This window comes from Epinephelus fuscoguttatus, linkage group LG5 (genome assembly GCF_011397635.1).
Source record: "Epinephelus fuscoguttatus linkage group LG5, E.fuscoguttatus.final_Chr_v1".
Lineage (NCBI taxonomy): Eukaryota > Metazoa > Chordata > Actinopteri > Perciformes > Serranidae > Epinephelus > Epinephelus fuscoguttatus.
In genome coordinates, this window is record NC_064756.1 from 30,962,454 (window position 1) to 30,988,997 (window position 26,544).

General features: G+C 39.4%; 2 protein-coding genes across 2 annotated transcripts; both read left to right on the top strand.

Moving 5' to 3' along the window:
• Nucleotides 1-1,277: 1,277 nt before the first annotated feature.
• Nucleotides 1,278-4,940, top strand: LOC125888863 (testis-expressed protein 26-like). Its single transcript, XM_049576496.1, has 6 exons — nt 1,278-1,748; nt 2,294-2,378; nt 2,497-2,659; nt 2,766-2,922; nt 3,101-3,262; nt 3,351-4,940. The coding sequence occupies exons 1-6, from the start codon at nt 1,736-1,738 to the stop codon at nt 3,545-3,547; spliced, it is 777 nt and encodes a 258-aa protein (XP_049432453.1). The 5' UTR covers nt 1,278-1,735; the 3' UTR covers nt 3,548-4,940.
• Nucleotides 4,941-6,139: 1,199 nt separating this feature from the next.
• Nucleotides 6,140-26,544, top strand: wdr95 (WD40 repeat domain 95). Its single transcript, XM_049576688.1, has 31 exons — nt 6,140-6,268; nt 6,736-7,000; nt 7,332-7,395; nt 8,224-8,297; nt 8,379-8,462; nt 8,620-8,685; nt 9,864-10,094; nt 10,867-10,952; nt 11,081-11,173; nt 11,253-11,298; nt 11,404-11,450; nt 14,052-14,169; nt 14,350-14,419; nt 14,952-15,192; nt 15,274-15,379; nt 16,208-16,359; nt 16,628-16,730; nt 16,866-16,972; nt 17,059-17,138; nt 17,235-17,289; nt 17,377-17,422; nt 17,814-17,873; nt 21,176-21,338; nt 21,431-21,526; nt 21,629-21,687; nt 22,328-22,460; nt 22,583-22,622; nt 23,461-23,549; nt 25,246-25,430; nt 25,557-25,658; nt 25,783-26,544. The coding sequence occupies exons 1-30, from the start codon at nt 6,201-6,203 to the stop codon at nt 25,623-25,625; spliced, it is 3,096 nt and encodes a 1,031-aa protein (XP_049432645.1). The 5' UTR covers nt 6,140-6,200; the 3' UTR covers nt 25,626-25,658; nt 25,783-26,544.

Sequence of the window (26,544 nt, forward strand, 5' to 3'; positions counted from 1 at the left end):
GCATAAATGTAAACAAATAGTGACAGTGCAATAAACATCAGTAAAGGCAGGCTTATTCTCTGAGGATATTTATGTAGTATGGTGCAAGTAGGTCAAGTAAAGTGAAGTAAGGTATGTAGTCTCACATAGATACCACCTTGTTGCCATTTTCCAGACAGGAGGAGGGTGAAAAGTCTGTGGGAGGGGTCCTGAAAGATCTCAGAGGCCCTGTTTGTGCTGCATTTTTTCTAATTTCCACTGTCTAATCCACTTACAAGATGAACACTGTTTTTTTTAACTGGTGAGTAAAGCATATCTAGTAGCCACTTGCATATTTTACCAGCATCTGCGTCGTGGTGGGTGCCAATTTCCAACTCTGATTGATGAGAGAGAGTTTCCAATGACATACTCTGCTGACTCTATATTCTCTGTAGGAAGTTGTTGTATGAGTTTGTTTCAGTTCCCCTATCAGACAGTGATGCAGCTGGTCAGAGCGCTCTCTGTAGTTTCACTGTAGAAATTGGACAGGATGCATGGCGCGGAGGCTGGCAAAACTGGCAGAGGCAGTGGAGAAGCTGTTGTGCTTTGTTGGTCAGGGAGATGCAGTTGTGTGACCAGCTCATTAGCAATATGCACAACCAGAAACTTGGTGCTCCTGACTTGCTACACACAGCATCCTTTCATGAGAAGAAGGTGAGCAGTATGGATCTTTTTGAAGTCAAATTTCATCTCTTTTGTCTTGTCAACGTTGAGTGACAGGTTGTTGTTTTAACAGCAGATTGCCAGCTGCTCCACCTCACCCCTCTATGCCGTCTCATTGTTGTTGCTGATGAGGCCCACTGCCAGTCTTGTGTCGACAGCAAGCACCATAATAATCATGATTGGAGTCTTATTTAGCGGAGCAGTTGTGGGTCATTAGTGTGAACAGCAGCAGGCCAAGCACACATCCCAGCAGGGGCGCTGGTGTTGAATGTTTCCCGCCAAAGTCTAGGATCCAGTTACAGAGGGAGGTGTACAGGCCCAGGGGGCCCAACCACCATACCACACCGTCCTCCCAACTTTCATGTGAGTCAAGCTGGGCTATTCACTGCCACTCAATCAGGCAGTCACGGTTGAGTGGGAGTGAGTATGTGAATGAGTTTGAAAATAAGATGTGAAATGATCCGGAGAATTTGCTTCTCTTCTTGTATCTATATAACCTTAAATATTTGGAAGATATTTATAACATAAATTGTAAAAAGATGAGCATATGGAGTGCAAGATTATGAGGTACCTTTTAAAATCCATCTTCAAAACAATTTTATGTTTTGTATGTAAAATGTTAATCTGCAGAGTAACTAATTAAATAGCATTTCTTTTTGAAATGTTTTTATATAGTATATCTCTGAGAAATACTCTTACTTTGGCCCTGTCCGCCCCTAGCAAACATAAATAAGGCATCTCTGGCAATGTTACATTTTTAATGCAACATCTCCCCTGCTGAGCAGCTCACAGTGGCCATTCAAATGTTGTAGGTCTCCATAACCACAGCACCTGGAAACACCCTGTCAGGATCAACTCTGCTGCTGCACAGATAAAGACAACACCTGATAACCCAACGTTCTAATTGTTATACATGCAGGCTCAAATTTTGGATCCACAGTTGTCAGTTATGCTTTTCAGCGAGCCATCCATGAAGTGAAGTGTCATCTGGAAATAGGAAGGTTTTCATTATACCGAAAACAAGTATAGCAAGATACCGAAACAGTGGTCACCAATGGCAACCAAAGGTAATTAAACCAAGGATAACTGCAAGACATTTGTTAACTAAATTTGCTTTAATTTGACAGGCATCATATTATTCTCTTACATTTCTATTATGTTTTGGTTTACAGTAATATGCTGGGTTTATCTCATTATATTGTATAATTAAAATATATTATACACTGTGGTAGATTAAACTGCAAATGATATTTAGTTTGATTAATTTCACAATATTATTTTGGACTGTTGCAAAGTCAAAATGTATTATTAGTTTTCCTGTTGCTACTTTCAAAATTGTAAGTATTATTGTTAAAGTGTCGCCTTTAATTTCCTTATTCATGTCTGCTTGTCTTGGGGTAACTGTCGGTTCCTACCTGCTGTTGTGAGTGTAAGCAAGGATGTCATTTCCAAAGGGGATGAGAGGTATATTTCCCCCTCATTTTCCCAAATCCCATTAAAAAAAATACTCAAAGAGAAGTTCACCCTGCTTTTTACCTGCAGCCCAGAGTGACCGTTGTACTCTACATCTCAAGCATTCAGGGTTATGAGCTAATAGTAACATTTTTTGTAGAAGGCAAACAGTGGTGGGATCCGTATGAAACGTCTAATAGAAGACAATTCATCTATCGACCAAACTCAGCTGCTGAAATTCTGCTGTAAGTTCTGTTTTTGGGTTGTTGTTGTTTTTTTTTTTTTGGGCTTTTGGTTAAATTTTGAATAGGCATGCAGAGTTAGTGTTTGTTTCTCTGTGTGTTTGTGTAATTGTATGTATAGGTGCCCAGTGTCAACTTCATTTATAGACTCTTATTCACAGTCTGGACCTTTTGGTTCAACTGTATACAACAAGGATTTTTGCTGGCAGCCAGGCTGTAAACCTGAATGCATTCACACAGGAACTGCCTTGGGGCAAAGGAGAAACAACCCGCATCCCAGTCAGGTTGGTATTTAGGCTGTGTTAGCCTCAATTTTACATTCATAGTTGAATGCCATGCTTGACCTCTCACAGTGTATCGTAACCTTTAAATCAAGCTATTTTCCCCAAGTCTTTCATGATGTGGAGGCTGCCTAGGGACGCTGCACGAAGCTCTGAGTATGTCAGCTTCCCTTGGAAATGTCCTCCATCTGAGAGGGAGATTCGTAAGGCCTTGACAGCACAGTACCGCTCCATCTACAGATGTGACTTCATGGGTATGCCTCAAGGTAGGACAAGTCTGTTGGTTCAGTCTTGTGTATGTGAAAGCGTGTAAGAACACCTGAGCTACTGACATTCAAGCACTCAGGCGTGTCCAAACAAGCCACCGTATTATTTGTATCTACAGTTTATTTGCCTTTAGTTGTGGAACTTGTTTGACTGGAGTTGATCATATTAATAATGCAGGAAGAAGATTTACTGTGCACAGCAGGCACGAAGGGCCGCTGCTATCTACTGACACAGAGATGAGGGACAATTACCGCCAGCCAAAGCAAAAACCTGAACTGCTGGTGAATCAGTCTCACCACAGCTGCAACACAGGTCCTAACATGGCCTGTTGTGGTATAGGTAATGCATGCTAAAAAATGCTGGGAAAGGGTGCTTGAAACACATCTTAATGTTTTTATATCATTTGATTACCCTCTGTGTGTTGCAGTTCCAACTGTTGTGCAAAGGCACGCTCAGCAGAAAAGATCAGATTTGACAAACTATGACAGGTTTTGTGGGAAAAGAGTCAATGATGTCACATGTGTGATAAAGTCTCTGCTGCCTCAGGAGCTGCAGCAGTTACACAGAATTTTACCTGAGGAGGGCAAGTATCAACTTATGTCTTTGAATGTTGAAGCATTTTAATACTGATTTTGATTTGACAGACAGGGCATTCATGTTATTTTTGCTTTTTGCTTTTCAGAAAGGGAGGCCATTAAAACAGTTTTGAGTGAAGATTGTCCAAACAGCAGGGAGAAGGTGAATAAACTCCCAGCAGTTGAGCTTCATCCCTGCTCTCCAGAGTGGATATCGAGCTGGCCAGGACCTCTCTGAACCTTACTGCTACAGTAGTTAGTTTATTAGGGTCCAGGCAGCACTACTGTAATCCTAGGTATTCTTCTTCTTATTCTTCTGAGGAAATCATACTTCCCATGGGTGAAAACTTACCAAACTTTGCACAAAGGTCCAGTCTCATGCCAGATATCCTCAGCTGTAAACTCAAGCCAATAGTCCTGATGGTGGCGCTACAGCAAGCGTGGGAAGTTCAAAACTTTGAAAATTCATAACAAATCAACCATATGTGCTACGACTTCACAACTTTCATCAAACTGTAGCCCCAACACTGAAGAAACTTTTGTACACTTAAACCTATTAAAAATTATGAAGTTCATCACTGTTTTTTTCAAAAACTGTAAAACTTCTTAAACCTATCTCTTCCCACAATTTTTGCTCAATTGACACCAAACTTGCTACAGAGCATCTTCAGACTGTCCTACAAAAACTACGTTTCTCAGATTTTTGATTTATCAAAAATTGAGCCTACAGTGCATCAAAATGTTTGACTGTAAACAGTACTGTAAACATATACATGCAAATTCTTGCTAAATAAATCTTCAATGTTCATGAAAAAAATGACAAAATTCTAGAGTCATGGTAGATGACGTGTGGCAAATTTCAGAATTTTATCTCAAAAACTGATTTTTTGACAGTATTTTGAATTTTGCTCTAATTTGAACAATTGGAGTCAGTGTAAAAATAGCAATTTTAAACATAAGTTTTTCACTTATGAAGCAAATCAATCGTTGTTAAAATAAATTACCAGCATCTCCATGCTGTCTAGATGCAATGCGTATTTTAAGATTTTTGTTTCGATAACTGAATTTTTTTTACAGTGGTTTGAAATCTGCCTTTCCATGCATGGATGGCTGCTAAACCTGCACGTCTGGCTTAGTCAGTTTGTGAAGCTACACATGAATTCTCACTGACTAATTAGCTCAGTGAGATAGAAATTGATTCTTAGTCTCAGAGGTTGAGTTCAAGCCTCAGCTGATGCAAAAGGCAGATTGTGTTGCTAAATTCCTAAATGTCTTCCAATTCTTCTGCTTGTTGCTCAGAATTGCCTAAAAATGCCTGGACCCAACCCATCGCTGCGCAGAAGCTATAATCTGTCTTTGAGTTTTGTGTTTTTCATGTAGTTTCTTGTCATAGTAGGGATAAAAAATGTAATAATTGATACAATACACTGCAAATTAAAAGTGTCTCGCAGAATTGATTTGCTTTGTCTTTTTTTGTGTGGAACTTGTGTGATAATTAAACGTCTCCCACCGATGAAAAGATATTTGTCTGCCTTCATGTTTCATTGCCCCCACACTCTGCTCTCTGACGTTATGCAGTCTGTTTGCAGCTTGATAACAAGATCAGCAGTAACACTTTTTGGTTTCTTCTGTTTTGTGACGTTTTCCAAGTCTTTTCAAAAGGAATATTAATTATCTTGCTTTAAAAATATATTAATTCCCTAAGTAGTTAAAATGGAATTATGAAAATTCGTCAACATTAAAGAATACTTCACCCACAAAATATCAATTTGTATATCAGTTAGTCATGCAATGTTATCTGGAATTTGTGAAGAAAACTTTGTTTTTCTCACACGCCTCAACAGAAAACTGCAAACATATTGATTTATTGATTGACTGAGGTCCAAGTTTAACAGCAACAAAACTCTATAAAAAAAAACCTGTTCACAAATTTTCCACACAGGTCATGCAGTATAAGTCTCATTTGCCCAGTTGTTTGCTCCTTGCTTCCCAAACACATTGCATTTCACTGAAAAAAAAAGTATTGGAGTCTGTGTTTGAAGAGATCATCGAGAAGTTTCACTTTCAGTTCAATTTGATGTATTGATATGTTAGTGAAAATGCAGGTATTTGGGAAGCACTGAGCATACGACTGGATAAGTAAGACTTGGATGACATCAAAACAGATGTTTTGATATGGTTTTGATATAGTTTGGCTTTTGTTAAGCGTAGTCCCAAACCAATCAATAAAAAAATGTGTCCACCATTTTCCATAGAGGCACACGGGAAAAAACAGTTTTCTTATGAGCTCAAGGTAAAACAGCACAGCAAACTGAATTACTACTGGTCATTTTGTGGGTGAGGTATTCTTTTAATGAGGCACATTAAACTATGATTACATGTTAACTAATTTAAACACAAAGTAAACAGCGCAGTACATTGTTAGGCTTAAACTAGCTGTCACTAACACACTGACGAAACCGTCTCTCACTCTTTAAAGGCAGGATTCTTGCCTTACGTCTTGTAGTCTCAGTTGTCACCCTTGGTTTCTTAGTTACCGTGAGGCCACCTGCTCTGCTCAGGTGTAATGTTAGAGAGAGTGTCAGGTAGACTAATGTGAGATCTGTCTGATTAACATCTGTTTGGAGGTCTGACTCAGGAAATGCGTTGCAAAGTCTGCTTTTTGCGTCACATCAGCCTTAAAGATTCACCATCTAACGAGGATGCCACTGGGGAAAAGGGTCCGCTCTTCTTCAGCTTCAGGGAGATTAGAAACACAACACGTGACCAGGTAACCTGCTGTTTTTGTTTCTCTCCTTACCAGCATTGCAAGCACAGTTTTTTTTTTGCGAGTATTGAGCCTATTAAATACAAGTTTTACTTCATTTTATATTTGAATGTCTGATCAAAGGGTAATGGGACCATGGGTTTGAGGCCTTGCCTTGTGCCTGTCATGTTCAGAAAATGTTTACTGTTGTCATGGTGCTTGAGTTGCCATCTGTGGCAGCACTGAGCAGTTACCGTGTAATACAGGAAGTCTGGTCACCTATAGCTTAGAATAACAAATGTCAAATAGATTCATGTGTAGTTTCAACTTGCACATTTATTGCAAAAAGTTTGTAACAACAGTGTCTACCCTAAATCATGTACAGCAACAATAACAACCATCTCATATATTTTTAATTAGTGCCAAAGCAACATTTACCCATAACAACAAAGTGCACACATTTAATTAAAGCAACATTTCAAATCCTCCAGCATCCTCTCTGAACTGGGGCGTACAGGAGGCAGGACAACATGCACTTCTGTGCCAGGTTGTCAGGGTAAGAAAGTCACAGATGAAGTCTCAGGACCAAGACGAGGGGGTGTCAGCGAGGACAGAAAAGAGCTGCCTGAATGGTTGGTTCGAGAGCTGCTGAGACAGAACAAGCGAAGACACACTGTCACGCTTGGAGATGCGGCTCAAATCATGACACGACAACACCACAGTATTGACTCAGCTCGCACACTCTGCAGTCTCAAGGTACAGTTGTCAAATCATTTATCTGAAAGTGGAATCAGAGAAGTCAAGTGTGATCTATTTGAACCTTTCTCTGCATCTGAAAATGTGTTCTAAGCCTGGATTATTTCAGTATTTCCCAGTAAGTCTACTTTCAGAAAGTTGCTGCTTTTAGCCTCAAGGTGTCACCAGAGTGTTACATTGTCACACTCACCAGTTTACATGACTCTTTCCAAAGTGCTTAAACTCAACTTCAGCTGCAGTATATCTCACTCACAAGGTGAGCAGCAGAATGAATGTGAGGTAATGCCAAAAGTGCCATTTTAAATCAAGTTGATGATCAATTTACTCACAGCCTGACAGCACATCGGGCAGGACAATCTCTCCCAGAGCCAGGGATGGTCATGCTTCAGGCCAAAGTAAAACAAACACAGTTGCCGAGCCAACTACTTAAAAGGACCCCAGTAAATTTAAATTCAAGCTTTCAAGCTGACAGGAATGATGGACTGATGTAGGAGGCTGGTGCAAAAGGCACACAGGCTGAAATTTGTGGGTTTCCCTTACAGATGTCAGTCACACTCTCCTGCTTAATGTAATGAGCAATGTGCCATGACAGATTAGAAGGAACAGGCTCAGGAGTTCAAAGTTATGCAGTTCTAATAAAGGGATTTGGAAAGCAGTCGAGGTTATGTGAACACTTTCAGCACTTCCATCACTCTGACTGATAAAACAATTATCTCTGCAATTCAGGAGATACCGTGGGGAAACCTCAACTCTAGTTACATCCTTGAGGAATTAGGCTGTTTATCCCTGTTATTTATTAATGATAGATCAAAGAGTTTCATGGATCACGGATCCGTTGCTAGGAAACCGCCACAAATTGAAGAGAGGCCATTAACACAGAGAGCACGGCCTGTCATCTGGCCTTGTGCAAGCATTGCAGAGACATAACATAGCCGGTGATGGCTTGTGGTGGCCTTTACAGATACTCATTAGTACTCAGAGGTGGAGCCTTAATCATGTGCGTTCATAATTACACAGTGTTAATGTCTCCTCTCCAAATTTGTATTTTTAGCACACAGACTTTATCAGCTGCCTGGTGAGTGGATTTGAGTGGACTGGGGAAAAAGCATTTTTGTCAGTTGAATTTTATTACTGGTTTTGTTGTGCATCCTGCTCTTTTTTTTTAATATTCACAATCAGCCTGCTTTATAGTAACTGGCTCATATCATATTATAATGTCACAGTCTTTTCTTTCTCCAATAAGACTGATGAGACGATATCACTCGACAACCTCCAGAAATTAAAACTGGCATTTGAGGTATTGTAAAAACTCTTGAAAACACACTGACAGTCTGATGATTAATTTCGGGAAGATCTGACTGTATTTTTCTTTTTGAAGGAATTTGATGCGGGTGGCTTGAGATCCATTAATGCAAAGAACTTTGCACGTATTGTGAAGAAGTGTCTGGCTTTGCCCGAGACAGTAAGACAGTGTGTCATTTCTCTTTCTCTCTGATTCTCTCATCTCTGTGATCTCTGTGTCTCACTCTTTTGCAATAGAGGACAAGCCTCTGCAATTACCTGATTAATTTACAATAAGTGTCATTGTTCTTTATTCTTTTGTTCTTTGAATTTCACAGAGCAACGCGCAGATTCAAGGGTTATTTAAGAAGATTGATTATTCAGGCCAAGGGAGAATTTCATGGGTGAGATGAAATTCATATTTGTTTCTTATGGAGCATGCAGCATTTTTATTCAGGAGCATTGCCTTAGTTATGACACTTCTCATGCATGCAAACACCAGGAATCTGCAATAAAACAGTTACGCCACTAGGAAGTGACAGGTTTATTTTGGCAACTGTAATTCAGCTAGGATTTATGGAATAAGTGTGACTGGATCTCACCAATGATTTGGGTTAAATCAGCTTTTTTAGTGCCAAGTTGACTGTACAATAACACATTTGTCTTGTTCTGACTCAAAGGTGATGGTTTCCCACATAAAACCTTACACTGAGTATTGACACTTGACGTAATTGTAAATATCTTTTCAGTGTGATTTTACAACTGTAATTATATATATATGCATAGGTGGATTATGAGACAATAGGCTCTTGGGCACAGATATGCAGAGGGCCCCACCACCTTTCCTATGTAGGAGCAGGACACACAGACTTTGTGGTGCTTTCACTTCTCTTTCAAGTTTTTTGGGTCTCTTTGAGGTAATTTTGTGTGTTATTGAAGTAATTAATCTTTTTTTCTTGGTCATTTTGTTTCTCTTTTTAGTCATTTTGTGTTAAAATTTTGTGTCTTATTTAGGTAATTTGTTTTCTTTGTGATATTTTTTGTCTTTTTGTGTTTTTTGTTTGTCTCTTTGTGGTTGTTTGAGTTAAATTGTTTTGCTCTTTGCTTTTCTTTTGCATCTCTTTGTGGTCATTTTGATCCCTTCATGGTTGGTATGTGTTCATTTGAGTGACATTTTACTAGTGAGAGCCAGGGGACCCACTGAAACTTTGTGCCCCTTGGCCTGTGCCCAGTAGACCTGTTCAGTAATCCATCCATGTATACACACAGACAGAGTCTCCACTTGTGATGGTGAAGACACTTAGTAAGGTTAGAGAATTATGGATAAAATGATAACATAAAATTTCAATTTTATTTACTACGCTAATATTAATTTGGAAAGCATGATGTGACACATTTAATATTTTCTATCTCGCTATACACATGTAAAGTGTATGAGGTTTTGGAAGAACTTATGCTTTTTTCTGTCCCCCTACTTCAGATAAACCTTTACACTTATAACCATGGCAACCATGGCGCCTAGAAACATGGGCTACAGACAACCTGAACATTAACAGTTCTAACACAGAGTAATTTGACACAGGGTGAGTTCTGCACACACGTGATGCAGGAGTACAAAGAGAAGCAGGAATCTGCGAAACGCAGTAAGCAGGTGGCTTTCATTCTGCCTGCCACCATGAAGCCGCTGTGTCACGGCATTCCCATCATCAACATCCACTCCACCAATGATGGCACCACCATCACAGTGCGAGAAGACGGGGTTGTTTGCTGCTGGAGCCCTGAACTTAAACAGCTGAAGACCAAACACATGTTTGTATGTTTTAACTTTGGTACATTTACCTGAACTCTTCAAGGGAAATGTCTGAAGTCATTCTTTATGTTTTTTTTACTGTGAAGAAATCGCACAAAGAGACCAAAACCAATTTGTTAGTTTATCTTTCAACTCCCCTGACTGTGGCACTGAACCCCAGGCCCAGTGTTTCTTTCTGCAGACATAACTCTTTTGAAAATGGCTCACGAATATGCATCTTCATTTTTAAGAAAGGATCAGTTATTTCCTAAAACAGCTGGGCACAGTGCCCATGTTCATCTTAATGAAGGAACACATCACCCAGTGTAACAATATGGCTTGTTAATGTGTTTTTAATAATAATAATGTTTGGACAACAATGGAGGTCTATAGGTGAAATTAGATACAGTATATCATGCTGAGGCTACACAGAAAATACTTGTAAAGATCAATTCATTGTCAGTTTCCTTCTTTTCAGGGGTTTGTTGATGATACGGGAATAAAATGAATATCACCACACTTAGCCCTTAATATTATCCATATGTATAAAAGGCGTAACATGGTATTATGTCACTCCTCTGTGAGTGTAGAATAGCAAGGACAAAATATCATGAACTCTTTACAGTTTATTCAATAAAATATTACATTAGCAATTCATACGCTGAATCTTCACAAGTATTTATATAGGGTTTATTCTATTGGATTGCATTACATTACACAGCTACTTTGTCTACATCCTGTATTGAATTTTGTGGAAGTAAAAGTTTTTAACATTCATGGGCTCATTGTATTACAGAATGAAGGGCCTGCAAACAGGAAGTCAAAATGGGCAAGTGATTTTACCCTGATGACAGAGTTCAACAAGCTGATGGTCGGAACAGGGTAATGTGAGAAACGGTTTAATAAAACAACTTAAAGACCAAATTATTTATTGAGCACATTGATTACTCTTTTTAAGGTCCCAGACTGTTCTGGCTTTGTTTATTGTTCGTGTCGTCGTTATCTTGCAGGGACAGAGAGATCCAGCTTTATGAGCTCTCCACTCTGGAGCCTTATTGCCAGATCAATGCATTAGACACAGTGCCTTTGACATTAGACTGCGGGTGAGCAACAAAACTTCATGTTAACATATTCGCTAAATGTCACAATAAGTCACAATAATGCTTTGTGTTTTCCTTATAGCTTCACCAGCCCTGATAAATGTTGTATTCTGTACGGAGATGCTGAGGTCGGTCCTTTGGTTAAAACCTGATCCAATTCTCAAAAGGAAATTATTAATTATATTCAAGTGGATTAATACTGGCAGAGGTTATTTTCTGTGTTTGTGTTTCAGGGATGTGTGACTATCATTTTAATATCCTCTGCTGGAGATACCCTCAGGTAATTGTTCTATTCTAAAGACTTACAAGACACGTTCATTCTTATTTCGGTTGTTCAATTAACCATACACACACTGTTATTCAATATTATTTGAACAGGGATTAGCAAAGCAGTTGGCAGAAGACAAGGTTGGAATTGTATGTTTCTGCAAACCACAGATACTTTACATTTGTATGTTATGTACGGACGGCACAGTGGTATGGTGGTTAGCACTGTCGCCTCACAGCAAGAGGGTTCCTGATTTGATCCCAGGAGGGAGCCCTTCTGCATGGGTTTACTCCGGCTTCCTCCCACAGTCCAAAGACTGCATGCATAGGTTGGGGATAGGTTAATTGGTGACTCTAAATTGTCCGTAGGTGTGAAGGTGAGTGTGAATGGTTGTCTGTCTCTATGTGTTAGCCCTGTGATAGTCTGGCGACCTGTCCAGGATGTACCCTGCCTCTCACCCAAGCGGCTAGAAAATGAATGGATGGATGTTCTGTATGTGTCATATCAACATTTCAAAAGTGACGTAGCTCTGATTGGTTCTTGTGGCTACCAAGCTGCAGACGACTGTTCAAGACCAACAAAATGGGTTGTTTGTTTAGTGAGACACTGCCAGTCATGATTGTACCAGCAAAAGCGGGTGTTTTAAGCCAAAACATGATCTTCTAACCATGCCTAAACATAACCTGACGTTAACCACTGTGTTGCTGAAATGTAAAGAAACATATCAGCGACATCATAATGTAAAATGCTCAGCCTTGTCTCCTAGAAGTTATGTTGACATACAACTCATTTGAAACAGCAAATTCTTTTAAAGGTAACATACTTATGAGAAAATAATGCTTTCTAGTAACATAATTAGGAAATATTGCTTAATGTATCTGGCAAGTCGCAAAAATGTTGATAATTGACATATCAACAAAACGTTGTATCTCAGCTAAATATTCACTGACAACGTATCACAGTTGGTTTTGGCTAAAGTAGACAATCTTGCATACACTATCCACTCTCATTGACTACAGCATTTTTTATTACCTTTATGATTAATATTTAAATGAAATTACAATCATTTCCTACAATTAACCAAATACATTTGTTGCCTAAGACAACAGTCTTTGTTATTATGTTTTTCATTCAAGTATAACAGCAATCGCAACCTTTCCCTGACCTTAACCAAAGTGCTTTTTTTCTTAAGTGTTAAACCTAAGACAGGAGTGTAAAGCAAACCCAAAGATCTGATGTCACTTTTTACACCCGCCATCCTCCCCAGCGACCTCCCTCTCTCCCTGGTGTTTCGTTACCTGAAGGAAACATTGCCTCAGAACATAATCCAGGCACTAATTATGTTGCCACATTAACATAAAGAAAGCAGCTTCATAACATATACAAATGTAATTTCTAGGAGAGGGTTGAAATATTACATATTCATGGTTTGCAAAAAGGACGCCCTAGCAAGGTATCACAATCACATTATAAAGGTATTACTAGCATATACAGTATATACTATTTTCACAGTACATACATTTCCAGCAATGATCTGCCAGCTACTCAGACAGTGATATAACTCTTAGAAAACTCAGCTGAGCCTGAGGGGGACATCCGCCATTAACAGCCAATCAAATGTGTGTACTCTTTTGTTTCCCTCTCAGATCATGTTCTCGTCTGATTAAAAGGAATTTGTTTGTGAAAAACTGAATATTTCCTGTGGGTGAGATACATTTGCAGTGGGTTTTGTGATTCCTGAGAATAATAACACTTGGCTAATGAGTAAAAATTTGGGCAGCATGTTGGCAGTCACGGCATAATTTTACAATAAATGCCAGACTCAGACCCAGAATAGCTTAATTGGATGTGTGGTTTGCCATTACTGTAAGTAGCTGAATGAGATTACGTTTATGATTTCCTGTTTTTGAATTTTCATTGTCATTTGTGATACGCATTTGTAGTGAAGCAAACTGTCTGATTCTCCTCACATTATGCAGTGTTATCTTCACTCACACTGAGAACTAAAATGCCTGGTCTCCATTTCAGTAATTGGTGAATATTGTTAATGCTATTACTGAGAAAAGGTGTTTCACTCGATGACAGATCTGTAGCTGTTAAATTCAGGAGTTACTTTGATTTGATAAAATTGCAGCTGCTTCTGATTTCATCATTTTCCCACTCTATGAAGACACTCGGGAAGATGTTTTTGTCACACAGTGTACATTAGTTTTTCCAGTGAGTCAGTACATACTTTTGTGCTGGTAGGTCGTTCTACTACACCAGCATTTTGGCCACACCATTAAAATGTTATCCTTTGTATTTCACTTTTCTCTGTTGAATGTGGCACCTTTCAATGTATTCAGAATGGAAACACGTGTGTGAGAGACTGACTAATGGTGTGTTTTTCACAAAAATGATTGCGCACTGGTTCTAACAGCGAACAGAAAATACAGACTCTGTAAATAAGTGTAAAAACAAGCTGGGCAGAGAGCTGTATTTGCACAGAAACTTCAAAAATGTGGTGGAAAATTATACTCTTGCTTTCTATAGGTTTCCCGCCAATCAAATAAATTACATGTATTTTACATAAGTGAGGCTGTTTCAGGCCCATTTCAACTTCTTTTTTTTCAGATTATGGAATAAATTACCAAAGACTGAAAATATGCCCAGCATAGCAGTTGACAATGCGGTGCTTTCTCCGAATGTGACATTTGTTAGATGGAAGGTTCATCAGGACTGGATAACACAGGTGACATTTTATCTTTCCATGCATATGTACACTTCCCTAGCAAAGACATAAATCAGCCAGCTGACTATTTACAATATCTGCAGAAGCTGTTTAACAGTACATATTGTTCAATATGTATAGCAGTTTACTTACACTATGATCAAATAATCCTGTCTGAGAAACTCTTCTCTCTAACTTCAGGTGAAATACTTTAAGTCTTTTCAAGCTGTTGTCTCCTCATCAAATGAAGAATCTTCCTCCCTCGTTATAGGTAATTTGTTTTGCTTGTTTCTTTGGCTTTTTAAGTTTTCTGGCATATGTTCAGCGCCATCAGGATAATAACAAACAATCAAAAGACTTTCTTTATCGTGACTTAGACTTCAAAGACATACATATATCTGTCTATTCTTACACATGTATATTCTCTGTGACGGGTCTGTGACTTAAGATCAAGATAACAGAAAAGATGACAAACGCTGAAAATGCTGACAAAAATTATTAAGTCCTTTCACTCTACAGTGTGCAGTAATTAAACTCGGTGTTGAACATTAGGCAGCCTGGTAGCAGAGCTGTGAGGGATGACTCATGATGACTCATCTATCACAAATTCACCAATCAATGCCAGCATGCGTGTGTGTGTGTGTCTGTGTGTCTGTGTGAGTGTGCTTGTGATCGGCCATGTCCACTTGCCACTTGGTCATTTATTCTGATAATGGCTTACCCTTGCTCCACAAAGCATGTTTGATTGATGCTCATACACACAGCTCAGTAATTTAATGCTTTTTTTCCTCCTTCTTCGTGAGGCTGTGTGCTGCCGTTAACGGATGCTGAGCAGCAGTTGAATGAGATCAGAGAGGCCTGCTACGAAGGGAAAACCAAGAAGATCCATCTGAGCTGGACCCCACAGCTCCGGGCATCATGTGACCAGACAGTTTTCAGCATCTACAAAGGTGTCAAGACCTTTGACCTTTGTCAGAAGCACAGTCTGATGATCACTGGAGGCATGGACAGACTGATACGCATGTGGAACCCACATTTTTCTGGGTGAGAAACCGCACCTCAGTGGGATTTCTTTGGAACAATTAACGTTAATTTAAAATGCCCCATCCTCGTTTTGCCTTTTAGGAAACCAACTGGTATTTTGAAAGGCCACTCTGCTCCCATCGTCTACCTCCGCATCCTCTCAGAGGACAGTCAGATCTTCTCTGTCTCTGTAGACAGCACTGTGAAAGTAATATATGACTCAGTTTTTATGTTTTACTTTTGATTTTTTAATGTTCTAAATTATCCAAATGTCCAATATACTGTATATGCATAAACCACTGCAAACATTTCACCAGCAGTGGTGGAAAGTACTTAAGCCAAGGCCGTAGCCATGCGGTCAACAAATCTGCCCCCATGCTATGCCTGTGAATGTCGTTATTAATTGTCAATCCACACAATCCAACAATTAATTGGCATATTACACACATGTACACACAACACAAGCATGCAGACAAGGGGTAGTGTTAATATAAGATGAAAGCTAATACTACTTACATAAATTGTACATGCAGAGCAACATAAGTGATTGGCACCTTACTCAGACTTCACAGAGGCTTTCTGACAAAAATAATGTAATAATGGCTTTCATGTTCATTGAATACACTTGTGAGTTGTGTTTTGCTGGGGTACGGCAGCACCACTTGGACAGACCACATGCAGAACTGTAGTACAACAGTTAGGAATAATAATAATAATAATGGCTATTTGTTAACTTTATTCATGATTATGTTTACATTTGCTAATGATTATTTTGGACAGTGGTGCTTGGTTGCCTGCTGTAGAGTAGCTTTTTTATCTTATTTATATTTTTTATCAGAACTGTAGAGATATTTTTAGCATATTTGAATATTTGGGTGGATGATCAATGTTTCTGTACTATTAGTTAAAAAAAAGAAAGAAAAGAAAAACTTAAAATCCAGGACTTAAACAGGTAAATGAGGATTTTTTAGTTTGGGATTTTACTTAAGTGAATCATGTAAATATTTCTTCCATGGCTGTTCACTGTTCATTTCAGATTTGGGATATTCAAGATCAGTGTTGCCTGTTTACAGCAGACCCCAAAGCCAGCGGGATTCACGGTGACATATCTGCATGCTCGTATTCCTCTGCTCTGAAATCCCTGCACATAGCAGCAGACTGTATGGCTGTGCTCTCCCTGAAGATAAGGTTGGCTGTGATGCCTTTGTGCTTTATTCATCGCAGAATCCAATGTACTCTGAAGATATTTTGAAAATATTTCTCTTCTGAACTAATTTAAGGATGATGGTTTGTGAAATTCAAAAAAAAAAAAAAAAAAGACAGCTGAGGCTTTTGAAGTTCTCGTTTTTAGGGATTAACATCTCACTTTCACCAGCTTTTTTTTCTTCACGGATGACTGCAGCACCTTAATATTCATCTCCCTTTTATTCATTTGATTATCTTTTACTTCTGTAAGGCCACGGCTTCACAGGCGTCTGAATGTCTCACATAATGAGCCTGTAATGTGCTGCGGCTACAGTGAGGAGTTTCGTCAAGTTGTCAGCTGCACTGAGGGATCTGTGAGTAAATTAGTACATCACAGACTCAGGTGACCTGACTTCACATTTCCACTGAAAAATTAATCCAGTCTGTGTTGAAACAGGATCATATCTATTTGAAGCGTACAATAATTATATAAAATGTACGGGTTTCAGGTGGTGAAGGTCTGGGACTTTGACACTGGACATCAGGTTTTTGAGTTTGGTGGCACAAATGACCTGTCTGCCATCACCTGCATGACTTTTGACCCTAAAGGGAGGAGGTACAGTGCATGAAACAGCCTGTGAAATGTTTCATATAATATATTTAGCCATTACTTCATTACAGTATTTGTCTTTGTGTTTGCAGACTCGTCACAGGAGGAAGAGACGGTTGTTTAAAGATCTGGAACTTCAACAATGGGAAGTGCCTAAAGACTCTCAAGAGGGGTAAGTATTGTAATGTTTTTACTTCCTCAAAACAGAAAGTTAGAAATACTATATTATTCATTAATTATGAAAAATCACTTTCAATTCTCCCTGTAGATGGTGTACGTAACGAAGTGTGTGACTGCATCTTTCTTCAAGTTCACAGGAACCTGTGAGTACTGACGTGATATTTGGCAAGTGTTCTTGGCTCAGTATGAATTCTAATCCGTGTTGAGCTTATGCAATTTTATGTTTGAAGCTATGTGATGTCTGTCGGCCGGGATCGGAAGATTGACATTTACTCAGTGAGTACAAAAGACATGAGTTCTCGGTATTATTTGTCAGTTGTGTTACGGAAATCCCATTCCAATTATTTCTCCAATTCCTTCATTCCTCCACCGCCTTGCATCCCATTTGCATTTGTTTACATTGTCATTACCAGCTGAACTCCATTCTGAAACAGTGAAAAAAGAAATAATATGATAGTTCATGCTGCATATAGCCTGTTTTGAATTTCATCATAAAACCAGAAATAAGTGTGTGCATTTATTGCTGCATGGCATAGGACACTGTCTGGTTAATAAGAATGGTAATGTGCTAATAGGATGTTCCACAAGCTATTTCTCTGATCCAAATGTAATAATAATGAGATATAGAATATCCTGCTGACCGACTGTGCGTCTGTATTTTTTTCAGGACGTACCTGAGGACCTTCATCATGTCCAGAGGCCACAGCGTTCATGGCAGGATGATCTGGTGATTAATGAACAAGAAATTACTTTTACGATAACTTTGAGAAAAGATGTTAAGACATGACTGAATATAGTTCAAGGGGCTCCAACTAAGATTTAGTATTCCCCCTGTGGCATTCGTTTTAGGCAGACTAGATGAAAGCGGTAGAAACATTAGATCCAATCATTATTCTTCCATGCCTAAAAAGCACAGCTATCTGTGCTGAAAGTGACAACAGGACAAATTGGCTGTTTTTGTTGAGAACTGAAAGCATGATCAAAAACACATCAAGCAAAAGCACAGTGTGTGCCAGGTCTGTAGTTATTCAATTAGCACATTACTCATCTTCTTAAAATCCTCATAGCATTGTTATTTTGTTGTTTCAGTGTGTCTTTATTTAAAAAATATCAAAAGAAATCCCGTGTAATGAAGTATATTGCACAGTTTGGAGGTACTTACTTGAGTACCATTGTATGTTTCTTTATACTTCTACTTCCCTACGTTTCAGAGACAAATACTGAACTTTGTACTGTAAAACAAACCCCCCCTCCGCCACTGTGGCTGACAGCCATGGCTACAAAGAATCTGATGAAGATTTACATCCAAATCTAAAATATGATGCATTGTATTTATTTAAATCAGCCAGTGGTATGTAAGATAGATAAACTGCCTGCACAATGACTGCACTATACCATTAAAATGCTGTTTATGCACTAACTTATCATTACCCATCATAAAGCTTATATAGTAGCAGTACTTGGCCAGTTCTGTCCATGCTCTGTCCTAGTCACTGGTGCGCCTTCAGGTCTATGGAGATAAAGCTTCCCTGCTGGTTCTGTGTTCATATTATACAGACACATGGAGGACACTGTAGTCTTTGGTCCTAAGAGTCGTTTTGCTGACTGGCTGGAAAGCTCAGAGAGAGAGCTGGGTAACAAAGCCTCCCTGATCTCTGCCCTATTGTGCAGCATCGCCTGCAGGAACTTTATTTAACTCAAGCAGCAAGTTACCCCATCCTCCCCGACTTGCCTTTATTCTCACTCTTTCCTTTTCCCGTTTCTCTCCATTTTTGACAATTTCTATTACACATTTTGTTTTTGTTTCTTGCCATCTTCCTTTACCCAATATTGTATATATAGTAATTCATATAGTGTAATATATGATTTTTAAGTTTCCCCCCATACACATCAGTGTTGATGTCCTCACATCACATAGCTTCTCTTTGTGTCTGAGTCCCAGGGCAGCCAAGCTTTGACCTGTCAGTATACCTGTCGTTTATGACAGGCTCTGCTCCAGAGAGACTGAGCTCTCACTGAAATGTAAGGATGCTTTTATCACTGACTCAGTTCAGAACACAAGGTGTGCACCAAATGCCCTACGCACTCCCACCACAATGTCTTATAGGGTTACCTCAATATTTTATCTCCTCTAGTTTTTTCTTGTGCATAAAATGCTACCAAGAATTGTTTTAGAACAAAAGTTTAGGCACAAGATTATTGTGTATTAAAAAAGAAAAACATCTATTTTCAGAAAAATCACCTTTGATCATCATCTAAAATTTCACTGTATTGGGTTACACTTTACTTGAAGGTATCTACATAAGAGTGACATGACACTGTCATTACTATGACATGACACGGTCATGAACCTGTCATGAACATTATGTACATGTCATCAACGTTTATGACTACTGCCATTAAGTGTCATTCAGTTTTTGTAATGACAAGGTGACATTGTTTGGGTTGCCTTTATTATGACAACTTGACATTAACCAAAGTGACATTACCAGAAGTTGTCTTTGTCGTGACAAGTTGACACTGAATTTGTTTGGGATGTCCTTATAATGGCAACCTGACATTAACCAGGATGGTTTTATATTTGTTGAGTTGGGAAAGTTAATTTAATTAACCTCTGCAGATGATTTGGCTCCCAGATAGATGTAAGATGTATTATCAGTTCCCAGTAATATCCCACAATAGGTTACAATTCCTTTATCTGATGGGACCTGTATAAAGTGGTCAGGTTACCTCTGATGGCAGGGTTCTTTCTATATAAGAGCTGTAGGAGGGAAAATAGATTCTCAGTAATGGTGTATGATTCATTGTAGGGGGTAACGCTGAGTCCTCTTCCATCTCTTTCATTATGGCTGGTGGCCCATTAACAGAGCAGTAGGAATGCATTACAGAGGCCAGTAAGAAAAGTGACCCCTCTGATTATCTACAGAGCCCCCTGTTGAAATTGTTTTTCTTTAATGGCCTGTGGGAGGAAGATCAATGGGTTGCATATATATCGGTCTCTTCCCCTTATCCTCTGAGCCAGGGGTTTACTGTGGATTTTTCTGTTACTCCAGATGGTCAGAGTTGTGTTGCATCTCATTTATATTTTAAAACATGGCCCAGTTCAGCTAAATATTTTGCTTGGGCTTGGAATATAACTCACAGCAAGTTCACTTATCAGTGCCTAAGTCAAAAATGCCATCTGCTTTTCCTGATTTGTGGACAGTTACTTGTTGGCAGTACCGCTCCAAGCAAAGATATTTCTGTTGAGTTCAGTGAAAGAAAGCGAGAAGCACATAAAGTACAAGATGAGTCGCTTTGTATCAGTGTGAAGTACAGTGGCAGTAATGTCTGACTTTTCTGCTCGCTCATGGGTTTGACATCAAGTCAGCCATTGATCTAAAATGTGTGACACATTTGGCCGGAGCACTGTTAGAAAAAGCAAGACTTAAGTGAAATCTCTGACATTCATACATGGCTCAAAATGAGTCGAAACATTTTTCACTCACGATTTCTCTCAGCTGCAGGATGCTTTTAAGTTTTTGGTGAACAGTGTGGGGACCTTTTACCTCACCTCACTTTGCCTGTGATGGATTCAAACATTACTAGTTAAACATTTTGGGAAAAAGGCTTATTCCCTGTCTTTAAATGAGAAGACTGATATCATTCTCCACAAGGAGAGTATCCTCACATTTAACTTTTGGCAAGAATGTGAAAAAGATGTTTTCCCAACATGTTCCCAAGAACTAGGCTATTCCTCTAAGGTTGTTTATGGTCTGTACCATTAATATCATACCAGGCTTTATCTATCAGAAAATACCATTTGATTTTAAAACTCTGCACATTTCTTGCCAGTCTAAGAGATAAACTTAAAAGCTTCAACACATTTCCACATGCTGAAGTGATAGGAAATACATTACACTTTTTAAGTGCAAACAAAGACAGGAATCTTTCATAGCTTTGAAACTAATGGAAATAAACCATGTGGCTGAACTTTTGAACTTTTCAATCCTGCATTTCTTTAGTGAGGCTCACTTTGTCTTTCTCCAGAAAAATGGCCATAAGGAGGACATCCTTTGCGTGGTGCAATGTCCCCCATCTCTTCTAGCCACCAGCAGCTATGATGGAGAGATTATAGTGTGGAACGTGGTTTCTGGATGTATACGGTGTCGATTTGTCAGCCCTCTTCTGCCTGAACATCAAAATGTTGAAGGTGATTTTGGAGCAATATGAATGACCAATATATCCATGTGTGTATGTGATCAGAAAATTGCATTTATGTAATTTTTTGTTTCTGTCACGCAGGACTGGATACAAGCGTTCCAAGCATCATTTTTCTTAAGAACTCCAAGTTACAGCAGTTTTGCTCGGCTACAGCTTTGCTGTCGTCTGGAGCAATGGGTCAGTGTTATGAACAACACTCATTACAGCGTATGATTGCATTTTACAGCGTTTCAGTGTGTTTCAACACACCGTTAATTAGGTGTTCTTTTTTTTTTAAAGGCTGTTTAAATCTCTGGAACGTGCTCAATGGAGGAAAATTTGTGGGCAGCTTCAAAGCTGTAAGATATTTAACTCAACAACATTTCTAAGTTTCACTTTTGGATGTCAAGAGATAGGACTCCAGTTTCACTTTTCCCTGTTACCCTTAAAATTGCTGACATGGTGCACTGTTTCTTTGCTTAGTTCTAGGTTTTTTGAACAACTAGCAGGTACCTTCCTTGCAGCTACATAATGCAAAGCAGGGACTCTTAATATTGGGAGGTGGGTGAACATGGGGGCATGAAGCTGAAATAATACATGTGCCTATGAAACCCTCCTAAAGAAAGCAGAAAATTGTGCTTTGAAGCTATTAAACATAAGAATGTTAAATGTTAAAAAAAAAAACATCATTTTTGATTTGCTATAATTCCCCATTTATGTTTTGTTACCTAGCAACAATGGCCCCTAACATTTTTTTTTATCTTCATGTACTGTGTTTCTTCATAATCAGTTTCTACAATTTGTTGCCAGGGACATTTTGTATTATATTATATATCAGATTATTTTGAGAGGACTATTATCTGGGGGGATGTATTAAGTCTGCCTGCAGGGAAGGTAACATTTAGTCAGCCAAATAATGAATATGAGTAGAGTGATGTCTCTGCTATGACTGAAAAGCCCTCATGAAAATGCTACTCTGTTTTTATTTCCCTGTTTCAGTCTAGATTCCAACAAAAGATTACAAAACTGGCTAAAACAGAAAAGGACACGTTGCTGTACGCTGCAGACCGAATTGGTTATATCTATGTGTACAACATGGAGAAGTTCGCCCCAGAGCAGAAATCACTTAGAGGTTAGCTGCTTTTATTCTTTCTATTGACTCTGATTACAGTGAAATATAAAGAGGTACTGTCTATCAGAACATTCAAAATCAAGTTTGTGACTGTTCCTGTTGGTTTTTTCACATTCATTCAGCTGAAAACTACTGGCGTGCCCACACCGGCAGAATTACTGGGTATGCAAAATACACAACAGGTTTTTATCATGGTTGGTCACAAATTCATCTTGTCTTAAAGGTCAAGTATGTAGGAATTTGGGGGATATGTTGGCAGAAATATAATATAAGTATGTTTTCATTAGTGTATACTCCTCTGAAAATAAGAATTGGCGTGTTCGTTACCTTGGAATGAGCCATTTATATGTACATAAAGAGCGGGTCCTCATCCATGGAGTCCGCCATGTGTCTACAGTTGCCCAGAACGGACAAACCAAACACTGGCTCTAGATAGTGTCAATCTCGTTTTAATGTTGGCCACTGTAGTTTGCAACCCCTCCACAATGGAGCAAGAGGCCTCTGCAGATAATTCAAAAAAACCTCCTGAACAATGAATGCTGAAGGAATTTTATGCAGGAGTTCATGCTTGGCACATGTCAGCTGGTTGCAATCTGCAAGTCTCACTACTTGATACCACTAAATCCTATAAATCCTACACACTCCTCCTTTACATTTAAAATGTGTGGGTAACTGCTGTCATACAGCAATTAGACTTCGGGTTGTGTCCTTAACTTTTAGCTGGTTGTATACTTAAAAGTCCCCGTGGGTACTTCCTTAGTGGAACCAATCATTTTTAGTCTGGGGATGGGTGGCAGCAGGAGCAGCATAACTTCCCTCTGCAGCAGTAGACAAAGTATAGAGAAACAGTGTGGGAAGGTCTTAAACAGACGATCAGTATAGGTGAGATGCTGCCCGGGGTGCATCTGCCATCAGACGCACCAACAGAGTGGATGATTTAGAGTGTTCTGCCAGAAATGCCTTCTCTCATTTCATCTTGTGTCTCTTTATTCTGGTCCAGCCTGCAGATTGTTGACAATGATCAAGTAGTGCTTACCTCATCCACTGACTACACTGTGCGGCTTTGGAGTGCACATGGAGAATTCATAGGTGGGTGTCATTTTGCATCTGTCAATCCGCTCTTTCTAGTCCTTATTAATGCTCACGCAAAGAACATTAATCTTGAGCACAGTGCAGTGCTTAAGGTAGAGATGCTGTTACTGGTGGGCGTGTTCATTTCAGTGTGACGGTGGTTGAATTAACCCACCAATGGGCCTGGGGTGAAAATGAGCGGGTGGGTTCTTTTGAGGGTACCCCCACCTCCCACTTTCTGTACATTCTGTGTGTGTGCTGTCACCTTCAAGTACCCATCAAGTACTGTGCACACAGAAAAACTACATGGCAGCTTAATTATGTTTTGCCTAGAGAGCCGGTAAACAACCACTTCTCCTACGCTTCTACCCCTGGCTCCAGGTTTAGAGTGTGTCAGTTACATTTTGGTAATAACCCAAATAAGTTTAGGAACATGCACCATGTAAGCACATTATTACTTACATAAATAAAGATAATAAAACTACATTTTAAGTTAAGTCATTTAGTCAGGTGGTGAGGCAGGATCTACCTAAATGCCATGACACTGCAAAGAACAAATATATGTTTAAAATAATTACTACAAACCAGATGACACAGTGAACCGAGAGCTGCAGCCTTTAAAGCTGTATAGCTGTAATAGCTTTAGAGATGCTGGCAGGTTAATTTAGTTACATTTGGACAGAGCCAGGCCAGCTGTTTCCACCTGCCTCCAGTCTTTGTACCAAGCTGAGCTAACTGGATGTTGCTTCATATGTAATTAACATTCTATAGAGAGCAGAGTACTGTCTGATTTTCAAGACCTGCCCCCGAACTGGAACCTCTACGTGCAATAAGCCAGCCACCCAAGCCACCTGCACATATGACCAATTTGTTCTGCAACCAGACCCAACCCACAAACATTAATTCTGCGGGCCCCAACCAAGTAATATACCCGATCGAAGTGACTCTCAGATTCCAGTTGGCAGAGAAGATAGGACTGATGCACAAAGCCAGTGGTCTGAAGATTAGAACATTAGATTAATTTATTATTATCCTATATGTTGTCCAACACCTGTGATTCAACATGCATGTTCACCTAGAACTAAACTACGTAAAAGACTACATACCATCCCTGTAACAACTTTTTTCCCGCGGATACCTTGTTGGTAGTCCAACCTTGACATTCTTCGACTGCAACTCTCACTGAATCTTTGCAGTGTTTCTCGAAATGCTATTAAACAGCCAAGGGGTGAGTGTGATCCCACCTACTGAAAATCTGCAGCCCTAGCTTCTACAAGATAACTGGGCAGAAAGCAGATTCATTTGAATATGTGTATAACATCATTTTCATTTGAAGGGTATTGCTAAAATCAGGGGTTTTTCATATGAAGTTAATCATCATCCATTTTTCCATTGACAGAGAGTAGACAGGAACAATTAAAGTAAATAATACTTTGATATTTCTGCATGTCGTCTGAAGAAAAAAAAATGCCATTACTCATAATTTGGCATTTATCTTTCAAACTGAATCATAACACTTTGGAAATAAAGATTCAGTGTTCCTGTGGCTCTGTGTGAGGTGTGCTGCACAGCAGGGTGTTGCCGAGAAATGATTTCAAATAGATTTAGACATTGTGGCATTTTAAGAAGCCACAGTTTTGACTCTGTCACACTCCTTCAGCACCATGCTGCGCAATTTGGAGAAACATTGAAATGGAAAAGTGTTTGTCCACAGGGACCTTTGGGCAGCCTCAGAGCTGGAGCGTCCACGTCTCCTCTTCGTGGAAACATCCTGCTGTCCCCTATGAGATTTTGATTGATCCTGTGAGTATGCCCAATCATGAAATGCTGAACCTAAAACCACGTCTTTCTGATGCCATCAATCCTGACAAGACTGAAGCTCATAGAGGTGAACTAAAGGTGAGCTGCATTACTTCACTAATGACTGTCTGGGCTGTGTAAGCCATGTGGGTCTCTTTGTCTCTCTCCCCTCCAAATATTGAACTGAACTGAACTTTGCCTGCTCCTCTTGCGGCATAATTGCAGTCAGAGACACACAGTAAGCTGAAACTTCCCCCAACATCCATCAGTGACACAGCCACTGAGGAAGATTAAAAGCACGTTTTACCCAGAGGAACACAAAACTGGGTGAGTTATTACCATTACAACAGCAAAGACTACTGTACACATGCCATGCAAGTCTTACACCAGACTCGGTTTAAAAAGTGACGGATTTATATTTAGAGTGGGTGTGTCTTCCTCTGCATTTCAGGCTCTGTCATGAGACTGTCAGGCACACTAACAAGCTATCAAAGCACTGCATGCTGAAAGGCCTTAATACTGTGGAGCCACCAGTGTAAGACCTGACCTCTCATAAGCTGCACTGAGGAACTGGAGTCAACTGAAAAACATGAATCTGTATTGATCATAACTGGGAAACTGGGTCATTGCAGCATCCAATATTATAAAGACACAGCAAGGAAAATTCTAAAGGAATGAAATAATAGTGAGAATAAGGGCTATATGTAATCATACCCAATAAGCTTTTGCAACAACAGATCATGTGATATAACACAATGGATTAAATAAATCTGTGAAAACCACAGAGTGTATAATATAATGTAGCTTCCATGGTGCCACCCATTGGTTTGCATACCCCCGTTTTTAAGCATGAGCCCCCACACTGTCTGATCAAGGTTGGAATATTGCGACGCTATACTGTTTCGCCATTCTGCATATAAGGTATGATCAGGGACTGGGGGGACAGAGTTGTCTTGCCTTTAATCTACCACGGAATGTTGTAACAGCGCCAAAACGGTGTCTGCAGCTAATAGCAGTTAGTGGCTAACTGAAAGAAGAAGAACAGTGACTGAAAATGTCCACAACTTAGTAAAAACAACGAGGTCTGGGGGCTCCTTATCGTCCAACCAGAAGACGAGATCAGCTGCCATACAACATGGATGGTAAATGACTGTTTTTTACATGTTAACACCATTGTTATTGTTTATAAATCGCTACTGACGTGTTTGTTACA

Bases quoted from the DNA above. Each gene is read 5' to 3' on its own strand.
- LOC125888863 (XM_049576496.1), top strand. The intron at 2,379-2,496 runs GTAAGTTCTGTT...TTGTATGTATAG, and splicing joins TCAGCTGCTGAAATTCTGCT to GTGCCCAGTGTCAACTTCAT. The intron at 2,660-2,765 runs GTTGGTATTTAG...ATTTTCCCCAAG, and splicing joins ACAACCCGCATCCCAGTCAG to TCTTTCATGATGTGGAGGCT.
- wdr95 (XM_049576688.1), top strand. From the start codon at position 6,201: ATGCCACTGGGGAAAAGGGTCCGCTCTTCTTCAGCTTCAGGGAGATTA. The intron at 10,953-11,080 runs GTAATGTGAGAA...GTTATCTTGCAG, and splicing joins AAGCTGATGGTCGGAACAGG to GGACAGAGAGATCCAGCTTT. The intron at 21,527-21,628 runs GTCAGTGTTATG...TTTTTTTTAAAG, and splicing joins GCTGTCGTCTGGAGCAATGG to GCTGTTTAAATCTCTGGAAC.